The sequence below is a fragment of the Homarus americanus genome, unplaced genomic scaffold (genome assembly GCF_018991925.1).
Source record: "Homarus americanus isolate GMGI-L3 unplaced genomic scaffold, GMGI_Hamer_2.0 scaffold34921, whole genome shotgun sequence".
NCBI lineage: Eukaryota > Metazoa > Arthropoda > Malacostraca > Decapoda > Nephropidae > Homarus > Homarus americanus.
The window spans coordinates 11200570-11221462 of NW_024741901.1; the positions used below are offsets into that span (position 1 = coordinate 11200570).

The 20893-nt window shown below is 38.7% G+C and overlaps 1 protein-coding gene across 2 annotated transcripts in view; it reads left to right on the forward strand.

The window, feature by feature from the left end:
* The window catches only part of LOC121876098 (calcium and integrin-binding protein 1-like), a 59414-nt gene that overhangs the window by 18716 nt on the left and 19805 nt on the right, over positions 1-20893 (forward strand). For both annotated transcript variants that reach the window (XM_042381035.1, XM_042381036.1), the window contains exon 2: positions 20745-20779. In XM_042381035.1, the coding sequence (XP_042236969.1) occupies positions 20745-20779 (35 nt within the window). The remainder of the gene's footprint in view (positions 1-20744; positions 20780-20893) is intronic.

A 20893-nucleotide genomic window follows, 5' to 3' on the forward strand; every position in this document is an offset into this window, starting at 1 on the left:
AAGGAAAATGATTTTGATGGATTTTAATGAAAATATTCAGAAAGACCCTGGCACTGTCAAGGAAAGTGGCTGCTGAAGTCTTCCGGGACATGGCAGAGGACGAGATTAGGGAGCTAATTGAAGAGCACGACACTGAGCTGACCGAGGAGGATCTACAGGAGTTAGTAGACTCAGGCAAGGAAGAGGAAACGAAAGGAAAAGAGGATGAGGAAGAGCACCAAGAAATAACGTTGGAGAAGTTGGGGGAGATGACCAGGAATATTGAGGCACTGAAAAACCTGGCCTATAGTATGGACCCCTCCATGGTGTGTGCCCTGAAATTCATGCGAGGGATGGATGACGTTTTCGCTCCATACAAAAACATCATGGAAGAAATGAAAGAAAGAGACGACAACTCCCCACCACCATGCTCTTTGATCACCGAAGGAGAGATTTAACACCATCAATCACTGGCGGCAGTGAGGAAGCAGCTGAATCCACCGTCGCCCCCACTTCACCACCCGTTATGGAATTGAGTGACGATAAGCCCGATGACCCCCGTCCTGTCGCCGAGGATAGGTACTGTACAGTAAAGTGAAATTTTTATCTCTTTTTTTTTTTTTTTTAATAGCTTTTCTTGCCATGTTTCTTGTTTGTAAAAATGCACAGCACAGTACAGTTCAGTACTGTACATAGGAAGTGGAGGTGCAGTTATTCACAAAACATTTGTGTTCGTTGTCGGCAGTAGTGATTGGGAGGAGGCAGAGGGGGTGGAAGAGGCAGAGGAGGGAGCTGAGGGAGCGAGTTGGGAGGAGTGGTGACCTTGGACGCGGGAGCAGGGACGAGTGGAGATGCCAGCCAGTACAATACGGGTGTATTAATTGTTTTTATAGCTATTTTTGCATTTTAATATTAAATATTGTACATTACGTTTCAACAAAACTATCATTTATTTCTGAGAACATGGAAATGTAATATTTTTGCTGAAATGATGTACGTATTACAGTGGAAAGTGGGATAAAATTGTAATGAAAGCAATGACTTTCTCTTTCTTTCGTTCTAAAGATGTTACCGTAATCGCTTTTCGAATGGTTTTCAGTTGTGGGATTATAAGGCCAATGATAGGATAGAATATTATTGTAATACAGTGCGAGTACAACAGTTTTTTAACTGAAAACCATTCGAAAAGCGATTACGATAAAATCTTTTGAATAACGAAAGAAAGCGAAAGTCATTGTTTTCGTCTTTCCACTGTAATATGTACGTCATTCCAGCAAAAATATTATATTTCCATATTTATTTCTGAGAATACAGTAAAAGTCCAAAAATCCGGATGCCAGGAATCCGGACCACCCGAGAATCCGGACTTTTCGAAAACTCAAACTTTTTAAATTTAGCGGGCTTTTGGGGGTTACATGAATGAATGGAGTTGCTTTAAAAAATTAATTTACATAATTCTAATAATAAAAGTAATTGTAAATTATAGGTAGCTAATTTTGTTAGTTTTGTAATTAGCTTGAACTGAAATGTAAAATTTGAGGCACTATAAATCTTTTGTGTGTATGTGTGCATGCGTGAATGCCACAGCTGCACAGCGACAACAAACGACCACGCGATCGCCACTTTAAAACAAGCAATCAAACTGTGACAACGTATGTAATTTTAAGTCCTACTCTTTCCATGTACAGAGTACAAGCCCATAATAATGGCCCCTAAAGTAGATAAACTTCGTTGTGTGAAGAGAAAGAAGAACACATTGAAATTGAGTGACAAACTTGAAATAATTAAGAAACTAGAACGTGGTGTGAGCAATGCTGTTCTAATGGAAACATATGACATTGGAAAGTCTACAATTTATGATATAAAAAAGGCAAAGAATAAAATTATAGAATTCACAGCTTTTTTGAGCCTTACACTAAAATTGCTGAAAGAAAAAGTTTACATCGGCCCAAATTAGAATATCTTGATAAAGTGTTGCATGAATGGTTTTTGTTAAAACGATCAGAAGGTATGGCAATTTCTGGGCCGATGCTTATTGCCAAAGCAAAGTCTTTTAAGGAGCAGATGAACATTGAATCAGAGTGCACATTTAGTGTTGGATGGCTTAGGAATTTCAAGACTCATCATGGTATTAGACAGTTTGTTTACATTTTTGTCTAGTGTTGACTTTATTTTTCTTTAAAACTGCTCATTTTGATAAATGAAGCATGCTATATTTGCTAATGAATAAACTATCAAAATGTACCTTTTCATCTCTTCTTTATTCCTCCTTAAATTTTAATTTTAAACGTACTGCCTGAGAATCCAAAAAATCCGAAAATCCGGACCGACCCAATCCCCAAGCAGTCCGGATTTTTGGACTTCTACTGTACCTATATTCATTCAGTCACAGTTAAGGTAAAATATACTTGTGATGTAATATTTTAATGAAAATACCAGGTATTTAGAAATACGGTATCGTAGTTTTCTTTTGTTTCAAATTTAATTAACAAAGATTGATGTTTCGAATGTAATGAACAAAAATTTATGTACAGTATCTATAAATAAACTTTAAAAAATGAATACTTTATGTTTTACATCGTCCTGTGCATACCATACCATGCATTTGGCTACTTTGGGCTTGCTATGATGACGCAAGAGATCTGCCCTAGCAACTGTACCGACATTCACAGCTGGTGGTGTGTTGGTGTGCATTTCCATTGTTTACTGGTAAATATTTTTCAACCTAACGAAACTATTACCCGTTTAGAGGTCGACCCCCAATTTTTTGCCAAATAATTTGGTCTTAAAAACTTGAACTACACACAGGTATATACGGTAAATAAGGACATGGGGGGGACCAGGTTTTTTTTTGGGGGGGCAGCATATATACGCGGATTTTTAACATCCACGGGTATCTCTGTTACGTAACCCCCGCGTATGTTAAGGGCCGACTGTAATCAGACATACCTAAGTTACCTCAACAATTGCAACCCCAGTTGCAATATCAAATTCTGTGTCACTACTTAGAAATAAAAAAGTCTCTGGCACACTCTAAGATTAAGAGAAAACGGACGACTCAGGCGTCCTGAAGTGAGAGAAAATGGACTCCTATGACGGGGCACTGAAATAAACATACACATAACTGTATAATGCAATATTATGCAATATTAACCCCTAAATTGGTGTTTTAAGAAGGTATATCATAAATTATTTAATGTACTGTATTGTATGTGTTTATAAATGTTTATTTTCATTAATAAAAGTGCTTGAATTATTTTTTGGGGGCCGAAAAAATTCCTTAGGAACGCATCTCCAGTTTTATAATGGAAGTCAATGGGAAAATAGGTTTTGCGTTATGGAATTTCGTGATACGGTCAATTTTCCAGGAACGGAACCCTTCCGTAACGCGGGGGATCCCTGTACTCTGTTTGCCTTATTTCAAACATTAACACACTGTTTTCTAGGCCGTAGGTCCGGGCTTACAAGTACCCCTAAGTCTCTTTCACAAGTCGATTTCTCTAGGTTGATGTTGTTAAGGCTGTATACATTGACAGTATTTGTTCTTCCAATATTCAGTATGCTGCACTTGCTGGTGTTGAATTTCATTTGCCATTTTTCTGACCACTCCTGCAGTTTATTTAAATCCTCCTGTAGTGCATTTGCATCCTGCCCTGAATTAATCTGCCGCCCTATTTTGGTGTCATCTGCAAACTTGCTTATGTAGATTGTGGACAAGCATGGGCCCAGTACTGACCCCTGGAGAACCCCACTGCTTACACAACCCCACTCAGATTTAACGCCATCTACGCTGACCCTCTGTGTTCTATCGGTGAGCCATGATTTTATCCAATTCAAAACATTTCCCGCCGATACCATGAGCCTTAACTTTTCTCAGAAGCCTCTGATGCGGTACTCTGTCAAACGCTTTGCTGAAGTCTAAGTAAATAACATTGTAATTTTCATCATTATCTACTATCTCGAAGACTTTCCTAAACATAAGAGTGGAGGAAACTGCAGTGGGCCTATTGGCCCGTACTAGGCAGTCCCATTTACACCCAACCCCTATCGCTCATATATCCATCCAACCTATGTTTGAAGCTGCTCTTCACAGTACATTTCTTCGCTTTCGAAATGTCCATGACTTGACCATAAAATAACACCCTTAAAACTTACCTGAACGTGGCATTTGGGGTCTGAAGAGGCCACCCTTTCTTCTACCTCCGACTGCAGCGATGAGTTTGAAACTAGTGACGTCATTGCAAATGGCGGCTCTGTTTCTAGAGAAATAAACTTATCTCGACTCTTATAGCATGATCTAAACTTTTATTACAAATTATATATACCGTATCACTCTACGAACATGGCAGAGTGTATTTCTTGTATTTGCCCAGAACCGTCAACTTATCCATTGTCTGAATTGGTTGAATTTTTTTTACACACTAATACCATGATGCTAAACACAAAAATGGAAACGACAATGCATAGAACCTGACCTAACATACCCAACCTATGGGATTGTGAAGTCAGGTTCTATTAGGTTTTATGCATTATCGTATTGATTTATGTGTTAAACAACTTACCTTAATATTGGGGTTGATAGACATCAGCAATGGTGAGGAGGAATTCGTGGAAGCGTTCATCATTTAAGAAACGTCTCTTGAAGAGGGATTCAGCGAGGTAAACAACAAAAATGGCGCCGAGAGGAGAATTGTGAAGCGGGAGAGTAAATAAAAAAATTTCAGGTTCTATGCAGTGTCGTTTCCATATAATGCCATTAGCATTACTGTATACAGAAAAAATAAATACAAAATAATGCATAGAACCTAATAAAACCGGACCTAACATACCCAACCTATGGGTATGTTAGGTCAGGTTATATTTTTGTGTTTAGTACAGTATCATATTAGTGTGAAGCAAAAATTTCAACCAATTTGGACATTTCCTTCTGGTGGTCGCCCTCTTCTACACTTTTACCAAAAATATATTTTTCATGTGAAAAAAGGTGATGGGTGGTTAACGAAAAATGACTTAGGACTTGTCACTGTTAGACATAAATGCTTTGTCACTAGTAAATTTGCATTTTCAACCAATATGGCTCTCGAGTTGAGCAATGTGTGTTTCCTATGGTTTAGACAATTTTAAGATACAGTTGTACCCCACTTAACGCGGTCAATAGAACCCAGAGGGTCCCGCGTTAAGTGAAATCCGCGCTAAGTGAACAACAGAACATATGGGATTAATTCCAATAGAAACCAGCCCGACCCCCAAACTCCACTTTTTGAAGACACATAACTATGTTGTAGTAAAAATAACATCTTAATTTTATGATGGTACATGCACACAATTAATACTTAAGAGAAATAGAGAAATACAGTCGCCAAGTTAATGTCCATTCAAATAATGGACTCAATTCCCTCCCCCTCTTCTCACACAACACTGCTGGCTCTTCCCTCTGAGAAATTTTTGGGGGAAAACCACTAAATTTTAATAAATAATACCTCAAACTAAAGTTAGGATAATACAATTGACATTGCTGGATTCCTTGTAAGACCAGGAATATTTTGAATATAAATGTCATATATTTTGCACAAAAGATAACATATTTACTAGAGAAAACATTTTATCTAAAATTTGTATGTCTAATGCAAAATATATGATGTTTATATTCAAAATGATCACCAAATTATAAGAATTCCAGCAATGTAAATTATATTCTGGCCGGGTAATTAGTATGAATTTTATGAGCTAAAACAAATATCTTCAGTTAATAAAAAAAAAAAATATTCTTCAGGACACTATCTGTCAATCAAAGTACCCCACCTTAAGAACATAAGAACATAAGAATGGAGGAAACTGCAGCGGGCTTATTGGCCCATACTGGGCAGTCCCGTTTACACCCAACCCCTATTGCTCATATAAGCATCCAACCTATGTTTGAAGCTATTCAGCGTATTCGAGTTAATGATGATATTTGGTAACTTGATCCATTCATCCACTACTCTGTTTCCAAACCAGTGTTTACCGATTTCACGCCTAAATCTAAATTTATCTAATTTAAAACCATTGTTACGAGTTCGCTCCTGGTTGGATAGTTTGAGTACCTTTGTAATGTCCCCTTTGTTTAGCCCTGCCTTCCACTTATACACCTCTATCAGGTCGCCCCTCGCTCTACGTCTCTCGAGGGAGTGCAAATTAAGATGCTTTAGCCTGTCTCTATATTCAAGGTTTCTAATGCCCGGGATTAGTCTTGTCATTCTCCTCTGAATTCTTTCCAAGGATTCTATATCCATTCTGTAATACGGTGACCAGAACTGAACTGCGAAGTCCAGGTGTGGTCTCACAAGAGCAAGATACAGTTTTAGGATGACCTCGCTAGTCTTGTAGCTAACACTCCTTTGTATGAACCCAAGTACCTTATTAGCCTTGTTACGAGCAAAAACACATTGTTTACTTGGTTTAAGGTTCCTACTTATCATTACTCCTAAATCTCTCTCTTGCTGTCGAATTTCTCTATGGCATCGTTGTTCATCTGGTATCTGGTTTCCCTGTTTACATCTCCTATACTGAGTACTTTACATTTGTCGACGTTGAATTTCATCTGCCATTTTTCAGACCATTCGAAAAATTTGTTTAGATCTTCCTGTAGTTTTGCCGAGTCCTCGTCAGATTTAATAACACGTCCTATTTTAGTGTCATCAGCAAATTTACTTATGTTGCTGTCTATGCCGATATCTATGTCGTTTATGTATATAATAAATAATAATGGTCCAAGTACTGAGCCTTGGGGAACTTCTTGTGACGTTGCTCCAATGGGACTTAGTGCCGTTAATGCTCACTCGCTGTTTCCTGTCCTGTAACCACGCCCTAATCCATTTAAGGATGTCACCTTTGATGCCATGTGCTTCTACCTTTCTAATTAGTCTTTCGTGGGGGACTCTGTCGAAGGCTTTGCTAAAGTCGAGATATACCACATCATAATTGTGCCCCTCGTCCACCGATTCGAAAACTGATGAAAAGAATGTTAATAGATTAGTTACTAGTTAGGCAAGAGCGTCCGCTTGTGAAGCCATGCTGGGAATCATTGATCAATCTGTGCTTCTCCAGGTGATTTCGAATAGAGTTTGAGATGATTGCTTCCAGTAATTTGCCTGGTACTACACCTGTTTTTAAGGACATGTTAAACAACTTTGCTAAGGGCATACTAAGCTCTTCCTTACATTCCTTTAATACTCTGGCAAATATCTCATCGGGACCAGGTGACTTATTAGGCTTTAGTTTGTATATTTGCTTACTAACATCGTTACTAGTCACTACTATCTCACTTAATTTGTTTTCTTCACTATCTCTGAATAGAGTCGGTGCCTCGGGTATCATGTTTAAATTTTCGGTGGTGAAAACTGTTGAAAAATATTTATTCAAATTATTGCTCATTTCTCTGTCGTTATCAGTGAGCTCGCCGGTGTCTGACCGTATTGGTCCAATCTTTTCTCGTGTTTTAGTTTGATACATTTGGTAGAATCCTTTGGGGTTTGTCTTCGCCTCCCTTGCTATCCTTACCTCATTATTCCTCTTTACTTTCCTTATCTCGGTTTTAACCCTACTCGCCAATACCCTATAATAGTTCCGGAGGTGAATTTCGCCACTATTTATCCTTCTACCTATAGCCTTCCTTTGGCCAATGGTGTTCCTTAAATAGTTATTAATCCATTTAGGGTCATTGTTGTCTGATCTGAGTTTTTTGCATGGTATGTTCTGCCTTTGTGCATTAAGTAACTCACTATTTAAATTGTCGTGGAACTCGGCAATCTCAGATCTCGTTATCAGGTCGGTGTCATCTGACAGGTTCACGGCCAAGCGCGACACCCCCTCTCTCAGCTGCCTCTTTAAACTGTCAAAGTTCGCCCTTCTGAAATCTGGTACTTTAGTGGAATTTTCCTTTCTGCCCTGAAAGTCTAACTGGAATCTAATTTCTTTGTGATCGCTGTTTGCAAATTCGTTCCCTACCTCGACCCTGCTAATGAGGTTTTCTCTGTTTGACAGAACTAAATCGAGTATATTATTACCCCGTGTGGGTTCAGTTATATGTTGACTTAGAAAACAGTCCTGGATAGTCTCGAGAAAATCCTCTGATTCTGAGTTTCCTGTAAGGTCAGTCCAATCTATTTGGCCAAGGTTAAAGTCGCCTACTATACAGACTTTGTTGTGTATGGAAGCCCTGCGCATTTCATCCCAGGTAAATCGCTCTTTGACTCTATCAAGATTGGGAGGTCTATATATTACTCCTGTGATTAATTTTTCTCTACCGTCGATTAATTCTATCCAAATTGTTTCTGTATTCCGCTCAGTTTTTATTTCCTTATTTATTTCACACTTCAGATTATCCCTAACATAGATTGCTACTCCGCCTCCTTTCCTGGTCTGCCTATCGGTATGGAACAGTTTGTAACCCGCAATTTGGTATTCGACTGGTAACTCACGTGTGTCTAGGTTGATCCATGTTTCAGTGAATGCAATTATATCGATTTTTTCGGTACATACCAAGGCCCTAATATCATCCATTTTGTTTCTCATACTTCTACTGTTTGCGTAGTATACATTTAAGTTAGTCGTGTTCTGAGTCCTCCCCTTACCGCGTTTAGTTTTAAACTCCCTGTCTAATTCAGTTTTGTCATCATTCCTAACACTATTTCCCTGTAATCTTTCACTTTGTTTACCCGCTCCCACTGCAGTCTCCTCCACCCCCGTGCTCATATGTTCTCCTAGCAGTTTAAAGACTTCGATATCTTTTGAACTGCCCCCTCTAGAGCCCCAGCCAGGGTTGCTACTCCATCCCTAGACAGGTGCACCCCATCCCTAGCATAAAGGTCCCTTCTGCCATAGAAGTTGTCCCAGTTGTCAATGAATGGGACTGATATTGACTTGCAATATCTGTCAAGACGGTCGTTGACACCAACCGCCCTTGACAACCATTCACTGCCAACTCTCCTTCTAGGCAGGACACCGCATATGATAGGGATCCCTCCCTTAGTCCTAATACGATCTATAGCTGCCTTGAACTTATCAAGAAGCTCCTCACTCCTACACCGACCAATATCATTGCCTCCTGCACTGAGGCAGATAATGGGTTTGTTCCCATTACCAGACAAGATATTGTCCATCCTGTCAATTATATCCCCCACCCCAGCTCCTGGCAAACACACCCTCATCCTATTTTTGTTTTTACCACAAAAGGCCCTGTCCATGTACCTTACCTGTGAGTCACCAACAATTAAAGTTTTTATACCTTCCTTGTCATCCCTGTCCCTGACTGTACTAACGTCCAATTCGTCTATCAAGGGACTGAACGAGTTGGTACACTTAGCTGTTGTTGTCGTTGTTGACGTATCCTTGGTGTACTTCTTCACCACCAGCTTGGTCCTCCCATTACTCACAACTTTCCACTCGCTTGAGTTTTCATCAGACACTGGCTTTACTCGTCCAGCCTCCCCTTTTAACTTCGCCAGCTCTTCTTTTAATTTCAGGTTCTCCAATGTGGCCCTCTCAATTTCTTCATTGGCCTTGGCCAATTTTTCCCATGGACCACTCCAGTTTGGTCAACAAACTCTCATACCCAAGACCGCACATAGCACTGGCCATATCTGATAATTATCCCCCCACCAATCCTCCCTTCAAGAGAAGAGTGGGTGAAAAAAATAAATTTTAACATTTTGTATTAAATAATACCTCAGATTAAAGTTAGGATAATATAATTGACATTGCTGGATTCCTTGTAAGACCAGGAATATTTTGAATATAAATGTCATATATTTTGCACAAAAGATAACATATTTACTAGAGAAAACATTTTATCTAAAATTTGTATGTCTAATGCAAAATATATGATGTTTATATTCAAAATGATCATCAAATTATAAGAATTCCAGCAATGTAAATTATATTCTGACCGGGTAATTTGTATGAATTTTATGAGCTAAAACAAATATCTTCAGTTAATAAAAAAAAAAAATCTTCACACGGGGTAACAGATGGTCGGTCGGTCCCTCCCTCCCCCCCACCCCCACCCAACCGTCCCAAGGAGATGTGTGGGAAAACCACTAAATTTTAATAAATAATACCTCAAACTAAAGTTAGGATAATATAATTGACATTGCTGGATTCCTTGTAAGACCAGGAATATTTTGAATATAAATGTCATATATTTTGCACAAAAGATAACATATTTACTAGAGAAAACATTTTATCTAAAATTTGTATGTCTAATGCAAAATATATGATGTTTATATTCAAAATGATCACCAAATTATAAGAATTCCAGCAATGTAAATTATATTCTGGCCGGGTAATTTGTATGAATTTTATGAGCTAAAACAGGCAGTCAGGCAGGGTGGTGGGTGGCGGGTGGGGCAAATCTAAAAATAGCGTCTCGAGCCGGATACTCACCGCGTATATGTGGAAAAAATCCGTGTTAAGTGAAAGTTCAGCTCTGGCGAGGCACCGCGTATATGAAAAAACGCGTTAAGTGAAACCGCGTTAGGCGGGGTAATACTGTACTTTTCTTCTATGATGTTTCCCACCCAAATGAATTTAATATATCGGGGAATCCTGTGATAGCTGTTTTGGTATTACATTAATTGTTTTAATTAAGTTTTGGAACTTTTTAAGTGGCAGGGCTTGATGTAAACACTTCTTGCTGTTATTCCTTTATTGGCAAAGCAAGTATATACACAGTTCTGTTCTGAGAGAATAAATTATGAATTCTCTCCAGGAAAGTGTTTTGAATACACTTTGAGAGAACTCTTGAGTTACGTCCTCTTCCCTGAACAAGTGGTAAGGTTCTGGGCGTGAGAGAGGCGTGAGAATGCCAGTCGGTTGTTTGATTAATCAGCTGACATGCGCTCGACCTCTGAGATAGTTAAAAGCTCAGCCATGTATTATCGTCAACAGGTTGAGTCATTGTTGAATAAGTTGGTGTTATTCATTTGGGTGAATATTTGGTGCACCTCCTACTCGGCCCATCTCGGATAACCTACTCGCACCACTTTAGTTCACAATTAAGATCATTTGCAAAGAAAAAAGAAAAATAATAACATACATACACAAAACAATCTATAACACTCAACTCGTGTTATATCAGTAAATTCAATGCAGTAGTAAAAAAAATTACATCAAGTAAGAACTTGAATGCTTTCTAATACCTGTAAATTCACGCAACAAATAACTCAAATACAGTGGGGTATGCTATAACGAATCTAATTGGTTCTAGAACCTTGTTCGTTATAGCATTCGTTCGTTATAGGATTAATCCGTTCCAGGCCCCCAAATACAACCACTTAACACTGAAAAATATAATATAAAATTGTAAAAATTTTAAAAAAGTGCATAAATATGCATCTAAACCCCTGAAATAAAGAATATCATTAATACTTGTAATAAAAAAACAAGGAATTAGTAAAAAAAAAAATATAATAAAATTTTTTTTAAATAATGTTCGTTGTAGGAGTTTCGTTCATTATAGCATTCTCAATTTTATAGGTAAAACTGTTCGTTATAGGAATATTCGTAGTAGGATCCGTTCGTTATAGCATACCCCACTGTAAATGGTATTGTTCCAAATAAAACATTAAACTGCATAACCTCGGTACATTATGGTGACACTCAGAAGTGAACCATTGTCCCCAACACTCTTAACACAGCTGATGCTTACTGCCCACTCATCGTCTGTAAACATCAATGTATTTACCTTTACTTTACTTTTATCCTCTTCACTGATCGGCACAAAATAAAAGTTTCATGATATGCATTAACACTTCTGAAATTGCACAAACAAGAATAAACAAAAATATAACTTGTCACAAAAGACAATCTCCCTTTCTTCACTACAGTATGGTACTTAAGTCACAAATTTATTTGAACTCTGAAATAATCACAGAATTATGGTCAAGACTCAGAATGTGACTGATCTGAAATCTAACACCAACACAGAGGGCGACGTAACTTTGCCTGGAGACCTGACAACAAAAACCTCACAAAATATGACGATTGAGCATTACCTGATCACGAGATCCTGACTGTGATACATGACTATCGAACGATGTGACGTCGAATGATCAAAGGGATGCAGCTTTACAGTCGACTGTGTTCTAAGTTACAGTAAAACCTCGATTTACCGACCCTCGATTTACCGACTTTCGGATTAACCGTCAATCCCGAACTCCTAAAAAAAAAAATATTATTATTTTTTTTTTTTTTTTACACAGGGATTAGCTTTTGCCGGGCACAGGCCACTGACCCACATCGGGCCTGGGGCGATAATGTAATAATATTAATAATGTTAATAATGATAATACAGGTTGTACCTCTCTAGTTAGGCATTCTGTGGTCCGGAACGATTTTAGTTTGTCCAATAGGTAGATAGGCAGCTTTTTTTTTTTTTTACTTATCATTATTATTATTATAGGAGTATTAAATTTTTGCCTTAAGGCCCCAATGTTGGTCAGTGACCTATTCCCGGGTGGGCTAATTCCCTTAAAAAAAAAAACGCGGGAAATTAAGGTTTGTTTACGTCCGGCACTTCGGCTGCTCTCTCTCTCTGCTTGTCTATACAGAGTACAACATTTAACCCTTCAATATATATGAGCAGTAAATAAGTGTTGCTTTCATATTCTTATGTAGAGTAATGATATGTTTTCACATGTGCGCATTTAAATACGCGCAGTCTCACTTTTTTTTTACCATTAATGGTTAGCTACTTATATTGTTCCATTTATTAACATTAAATAACATTACAGGTACTTCAAACAACCATATTAATTTTTTACATTAATTTTACTACAGCTAAAATCAGGGTCTAATTTTCTTCAGTTTTATATGTAGAACCAATCAGTCACTGGTTTTGTAAGCTTTAACATAAACAATGCCGGCAGCCGTCTCGTCTCTTATATTCCACATATTATTAATAAATTGTATTGTTAATTTTGCACACACAAACATTAATTCAATAAAAACAAATTCAGAAACATTAATTAAAATATTTATGAACAGTAAATAAGTGTTGCTTTCATATTCTTATGTAAAGTAATTTCAATTTTTTCAATTTCAATTGTTTATTCCTTGATAGAGGAAGCGGGATCCTAGTGCTGTCACTAGGTACCCCTGTACGGGTACAGTAATGACGATATGTTTTCACGTGTGCGCATGCGCACTTACATACGCGATCTCTCTTTTTTCTTTACCATCATCGTTAGCTACTTCTATTGTTCCATTTTTTAACATTAAATAAGATTACTTAAAACAACCATATTAATTTTACTACAGCTACTGCCAAGGTCTTATTTTCTTCAGTTTTATATGTAGAACCAGCAGTCACTGGTTTTGTAATCAACGAAAACAATGCTGTGTCATTTCCTCGTGTGTTTTAATATTCTACGTATAATTAATGAATTGTATTGCTCATTTTGCACACATAAACATTAATTCAATAAAAAAGACATTCAGTAATAAACAATAATGAATCTTTTGTACATAAGAGAAATGACGCTGTTTACACGATTATGCACGTTGGCGGGCCGTTCAGACCCGTCGAAATTCAAGTTTCGCCATCAAAATTCTTATTTATTTATTTTTTTTGTGTTCCAATAAAATATGTTAACAATTAAAAACTCGCGAAATTTGAGAAGCTACTATACGACATTTAACCCTTCAATATGTCTTCAAAGAGACCATGATGCAGAGAAAGTGGTGCTAGTGTTTCCAAGCATAAGCACAAGTCACTATCTATCCATGAAAAGGGTGAATTTCCATGGTCCGGCACCGGTCAGGTCCCGAGGTTGCCGGACTAGAGAGGTACAACCTGTACAGTGGGGTATGCTATAACGAACGGATCCTACTATGAATATTCCTATAACGAACGGTTTTACCTATAAAATTGAGAATGCTATAATGAACGCAACTCCTACAACGAACGCGGATGAATACCGGACTATTTCGCCTGGTGCATGAATATTGTTGTACCGCGTCCTACAACGAGAGCGTCAGGCGCCATCTTGTCTCATTGTGTAGCCAGTGCACCACTGTTATTGTTGAAATTTCGTCTTTTGATGTGGAAATAGAGTTATTTGTATAAATATTTTGTTATACAAGTGTACAATTGTGACAATGAATCGTCCAAAGCGAGAAAGCTAATAACTCTTGAAACTAAGAAAGAAATCATAAAAAACGTGAGAATGGAAAAGCATTGGAAACTTAGTGATGAATATGGGATGGCTAAATCGACTATATGCGATTTTAAAGAATAAAGAGAGTTAAAACTGTGCAAGTGGCTAAGGAATCTTAGACTTAGCAAAGCAAGGTGTAATGTGATTGAGGAGATGGAAAATTTACTCTTAGTGTGGATAAAGGAGAAAGAAATGGCAGGTGGTAGCATTAGTGAAGCTATAATTTGTGAGAAGGCCAGACAATTGTTTGAGGACCTTAAAGCCAAGACTCCCAGTGCAAGTGATAGTGATGTGCCAGTGTTTATGGGTACCAAGGGGTGGTTTACTGGTTTCAGAAGGAGAAATAAAATAGATAGTGTTGTGAGACATGGTGATGCTGTAGTGCGATAAGGAAGCAGCTAGAACACCATGACATTTTTTGAATATTATTAAAAGGGGCTTTGTTTCTCAGCAGGTATTCAACTGTGATGAAACTGGACTATTTTGGAAAAATGCCTCGCTGCATACATTACCAAGGAGGAAACTTCTGTCCCTGGCCATAAGCCAATGAAAGACAGGCTTACCCTCCTTCTTTGTGCTAATGCTTCTGGTGACTTGCAAAATAAAGCCACTCCTTGTGTACCATGCAAAACCCCAGAGCTTTAAAAACACTAGGAGACCCTTGGTGTTATGTGGCGGTCAAACCCAAAGGCTTGGGTGACAGGAATTTATTCTCTGAGTGGGTGATTGAGTGTTTTGGACCCAGTGTTGGGAATACCTCAGGAAAATAATCTTCCACTAAAAGCTTTGTTGGTGATGGACAATGCACCAGCCCACCCTCTAATTTGATGGTTGAATTGCCAGAGGAGTTGAACTTCATCACTGTGCACTTCTTGCCACCCAACACAACACCTCTCATCCAGCCCATGGATCAACAGGTAATTTCTAACTTTAGAGCTGTACACAAAGGCACTGTTTAGAAAATGTTTTGCGTCCACTTCTTCCAGTGATGTTAGCTTGAAGGAATTTTGGAAGAGTCACTTCAATATAGCAGATGCTGTATTTTAATTACTTCAGCCTGGAAAGAGTTACTGTGAGGTGTCTTTGTTGCTTTGGAGGCCATTGTGGCCTGAATGTGTCCTTCAAAGAGACTTTGAAGGCTTCAAGAGTCAGAAGAAGGAGGCTGTTGTTCATGAAATTGTGGCTCTGGGCAATTCCATGGGCCTAGAAGTGGATGATGATGATGTTGAGGAGTTGGTGGAAAAGCACAGTAAGGAATTGTCCACTGAGGAGCTGCTTGAGCTTCACAAAGAGGGAAAACAGAGACACTGAAGCGGAGCTTAACTTCTGAGGAGTCAGGGGAGGAGGAGGACAAGGAGGAAAGCATCATTCCAGCCAAAGATCTCAGGATGCGTTCTTTGCTGGAGCAAACTGTCTTGCTGAGGATTATCATCCTGATGTTGGTTCTGTGCAAAAGGCCATCAGTGTGTTCAATGACAATGTTATGAACTACTTTTGGAAGGTCCAGAAATCAAGGTTGAAGCAGCCAACCTGGATACCTTCTTTACAAAGATAACAAAGAACATACAGACAAAGTGCCTGTGAGACAGTCACCAAAGAGGGCTAGGAAGGATGACTCCTCCTTCCACCTCTTCTCAATAATTCTCTCCTCCTCCCTCCCCTCTGCCTCCTGTCCTGCATGCTGAACAACACTAAGGTAAGATAAAGTGCCATTTTTTACATTTTCACAGAATTTTTTCAGTGTTAAGTGGTTGTATTTGGGGGCCTGGAACAGATTAATCCTATATACGAATGCTATAACTAAACGAGGTTCTGGAACCAATTACGTTAGTTATAGCATACTGTAGTAATAAAGAACCATAAATAAATGCAAAAATGAAGAAAAAATCAAGAGTGAGAAACAATAAATGTATGTTGTGTTGTCAATAGTAAGAGAAGTAATTGAGACCCTGCAATTGTATTGTAAATGAGGTGAAAGTCAGATCCAGCAACCTGGGGCTTGGTCACAATTTTTGTGATGCCATATTAGGGTGTCATCTGGGAGGCAGGTACGAGTTTGAAAAATCGGCCCATGGTATTAATGATGTAGTTCTATGTGCAGAATCATGTGATATCTTCAGATTTGAAAGAGTTTTCATTTTTGCTCGATTAAATAAACTTGAAATCTTATGAAAATTCAGTATTCCCACCCTTTACCAACACCACTAAATAGCTTATTTAAAGTAAAGTAAATGTATCAGGTTAATTTATTAGGATGAAAATGATCCAGAATAGTGAAACGAATGATCTTGACACATTTATTAAATTTAATATTCCTTTAGAAAACAAAATCATCAAATACAAAAAACGGTTTTACTACTACGACCGGTGTTGCTGCACACCATAGAAACATGTCTTTTCTTGCTTCTGTTTCTACTCACCTCCCTGCTGACCACCTGAGCTCGGATGTAGCCTTCCCTCCTCTCCTGGCTGGCCACGTGACTGCTGGCCTCGCTCACTTGCTGTGTACACAGCAACGCTCTATACTCTGGGTGTGCGAGGGCCAGGCGAAAGACATGCATGGGGTTGTCCAGGAAAGCTCTGACTGACTTGAACATTGGTGAGGCTGCAGGTAAGAGGGGGGTCACTGCCAGCCTGGATGTTATCCAGATCTATGAGATCAGTGAGGTCTTGGCACCTAGATTGACTTCAGGAGTCTTCCTGACCCTGAAGGAATCGTCACCAACTGATTACGTCATGCCCAGATCTCTCATAAGTCTCATATCCAAGATCTTTTGACTGCCACTCTTCTCTCTTCCTCATCCCATTGCAGAGCATTGTCTGCAGAACTGCCTCTGGATGAGGAGCATACCGGAAGATCTCCTCACAGTCTGCTCCACAATCTGAACAACCTTCCTTGGCTGACTCTCAGGAGCTCAAGCTGGAAGAGAACATGCCTCGGACCTTGGAGAACTATGACTTGACCTTGGTGTTGAACCAAATTTGGCAGTAGACACTCACAATGAATTGGACAATAAGTCTCAGGTTGTGAAAGCTGGTTCCCTTTCAGTTTATGATGAGCGACCCAAATTGCAGAACCTGAGAGCCGTTGTGAGCCACCTAGAATGTGAGACTGGACCTATCTGCAGGTAAGCAAGTCTCAGGCATGACCCCAGTTTTGATGGCACTGCAAATCATGTAACCATAGTACTGGTCCAGTACTCAGGGTAGATCAATGACGAGTATGTGCAGAAGCTCAGCGAAAGTGGAGGGCCAACTGTGATTTTTCAAAGCTCGGATTTATTTCTAACTCAGTGGCAGAGTCCAGCATCTTGCCAAGAGGACCAGACCATCTGTTGTTTGAAAAGAGTCTTGCCATCAGCTCCTGGATCAGATGTCTGAGTGGCAACTCGTTGGTGTGGGGTCACAAAACAATCCAGACCAGCTTCCTCCCAATCTCCCTGCTCTATCCACTGTATGACCCCTTGCCACCCTGTGTTGATGTTGGTGCTGGTCCCCTCCAATGGCCTGCAGGGTCTGGTCTATTGTCTTCTGAGTCAGTTCTGCCGTTATCTTGCCATTATCTCAGCTGGTTTCCCTGATGTCATCTTTCTCTGGGTGAAATGCCAAAATACTTCCTCCTGGTTCACTGCAGCAGGAGTAGTGTTCCTCCTTCACCATGGCAGGGAACAACTTGTCAGAATCTCCAACTTTCATGAACACTTTAGTGCGTCACCTTCTCCCATCAAAGACAAACAATTGATTCCATTTTCTATCCCTTATCAAACTCTCTTCTAGGGTTACTGACAAGTTTCTCCTGAGCTCTCTCTTACTTTGTTATGATCTATCACCAGGTAGAACATCATCAGGTGTTATCAAAACACGTCAATCCAGGCATGTGTTGCTATCTGCAGTTTCTCTGAGGCCAGTGTGGTGTATGCAAGAGCTACGCCGGGATATCTTTCCTATTTCTGAATCTTATGCCTGGAAGGTTTGGGATCATTATTTCGCGGTTGGGACAAAGTCACCATTCTCCTGGTCAGCTTTCGATCAGCCATGGGGAAGTCATTAAACCTGAATCAGCTTGACTCCAACGGGCCTTTACCCTCACTCTGGGCCTTCTCAAGTCTCTTCTCCGGCAACTCTTCTCCTCTTCTGTCTCTCTCTGTAGGCGCCTCTCTGTCTCTTGGACTCCGGAATATCTTTGGCTAGGAAATCACAGGAGAGCCCCTATACCGCCAGTCTTCTCTGTGCTTTGACTAATGCCAGTTCGATCACAGAATCTTCAGTCTATGCCAGTAAATACAGAGATGTGGGCCTCGGGTTTACAGTCACGATCGCATCCAAACTCAGGACAGAGAACAATTGGGCACTTGCAAGTAATTATGTGCCAAATAACTGGTCAGTTGCTTTGGCAAAGCTGTCCTTAACTGCAAGTTTTCCTCTCCCAAGAGAGATATCTTGCCTTTTCCCAACTGGCTAGCAGTCTCTCACTAATCTTCTTCTGACTTGTTATGACTGGAGGCTTGAACTGGCGTTAGCCAAGTGTACTGTGCTAAGACAGCTTTTGGTCATATCACTGGCAATGTCTTTGTTTGTGTAAGTTCTTTTGGTTCTTTTCACTGATTTGCCTGATTAAAACACCGTATCTCAAAAAGGATCTCTCAATGTCGTAGCAACTCCGACTTCAGGAGCTCTCTCCCAGACCCAAGATAGTGACTGAGATGGCTGGATTTTGGTTCCTCGTCCTGACACAAGTTTTCCGCAAATATTATCAACTTATAAATGCATCAGAATCTGAAACAGAAAAAAATATGTTATTAGTTGGGTTGTTAAAGAATGAAGTCAGAAAGCAATGTTCACTATTTAATTGTAATGTACTAATGCAGCTGTACGTTAGATTTTCGATAAATTTCACGCTAAAATTTACCTAGCAAAAGGTTGCAAAATATTGAAACTGAAATTATTTTCTGTTTATATACACTAAAATCTACCAAAAAAGTGATGGGCCATTAGTTTTAGCTGATCTTCCCTCCTATGACACACCCTATTGCCGTATGTTCTTTGACTTTTCCATTTTTAATTCACGGTTTCTGTGCTGGTTCATATTTATTTACTAAAGTTGTTAATGTTTTAAAGCAAATTCTATTGAAATATGAATGGGAAATGAACAAAAATGAATAGAGGGAATTAAATGAGGTAGGTTAGGGAAAGGTACTTTGAAAATGTATGTTTTATTTCCGTAGACTTTATGTACTATTAACCTACCTTTCGGATTATCCGTCGGCCCCTTCCCCCTCCATAAGTGGTCAGTTAATCGAGGTTTTACTGTATTTCTATATCCTACAAAACCTAAGAAATTAAATAAAGTGATATAGAAGTTAAATATTATATAACAGAAAAGATAAATAGAAAATAATATAAAAGAAAAGATATCTCTTCTTACACATAATTATGTAGCTAATAATTAATAAGAGCATGAAAATTAAAAATAATAACAAAAACTTAAATCCCCTCCTCCCCTTACAAATGGTTAGCAGCTTGTGGGATTATTTTCATATGAGAAGCCAATTTGAAGGAATGAGGTGTAATAGTGAATTAAGAATGGAGGAAACTGCAGCGGGGGGCCTATTGGCCCATAGTGTATACAGTGTACAGTATACTGTATAATCTGTTTGCCATCAATTTTTAAGAGTACAGTACAAATAATTTTGTGATTATTTCAGAGTACAACTTGTAAATACCGTGATGATCTTTGTATCATTACTAAAATGGTGCCATGTGAAGAAAAAGTACATTAAACTGCAGTGGTTAACTGTCTGCAATATTTTTGTACATATTGAATGGTGTAAAGCTGTTGCTACCACCTTCGCTCTAACTGAAGAACTGAATGGAGTACTGTATATTCCCTTAAGTAGGCAAATAATTATCTTTTACTGCAAAATGATCAATTTGTTGCTTTGATAAATTACCCCTGGATATCAGAAGTTGGAAGTCGCTAACTAACTTACTATATGTGAATTGTTTTAATTGAATAATCTGGTGTTATCGCACAATATCATGTAGGTTTCCTTCTGTACTAACATTTGACACTGAAGGTCGCAACAAAGAGCAAACCAACCACCTGAATGGCTAGTAAGGTAACTTGTGGAAGAAATTTTACTAAATATGATTATAATATCTACAGATGAACTTATAATCTTAAATAATTTTTTTAGTGATCTGAATGAAAATAAGGTGCACACCTATATCTTATTTGTCTCTCATCACTTTGATTAATAATTCAACCAGTTAGATGCTATCATTCCCTGTGTCTGTACCAGTTGGCAGGTCAGTATATGTTGAAAACAGGGAACCAATTTAATTTACCATCACCATAAAAGGGGATACTGTATTCATTTTTGTATAAAACAATGGTCATTCACTGCATTATTTTTATATTCCTATTTTTAAGTGCATTTTATATACCAGTACAGTTCTGTACCAATATGATATGTTTCAGATTTTCTGAACATTATGTAATTAAAACTGACCTGTACTTTGCAATTTACTATGACAATTTAATAACACAAGGTCCTTTTTTTTCTCCAGGAACTGACGTACTTCACCAAAAAGGAGATCCTCTAGTAAGTGTGAGATCTTGGATCAGGATTCACAAATAATCAACATTAGTTTTGTCTTCTAATTGGGTTAAGGGATTCCATTTAATTTTTATGTCAGTTCGGACAGTATTTTTGTTT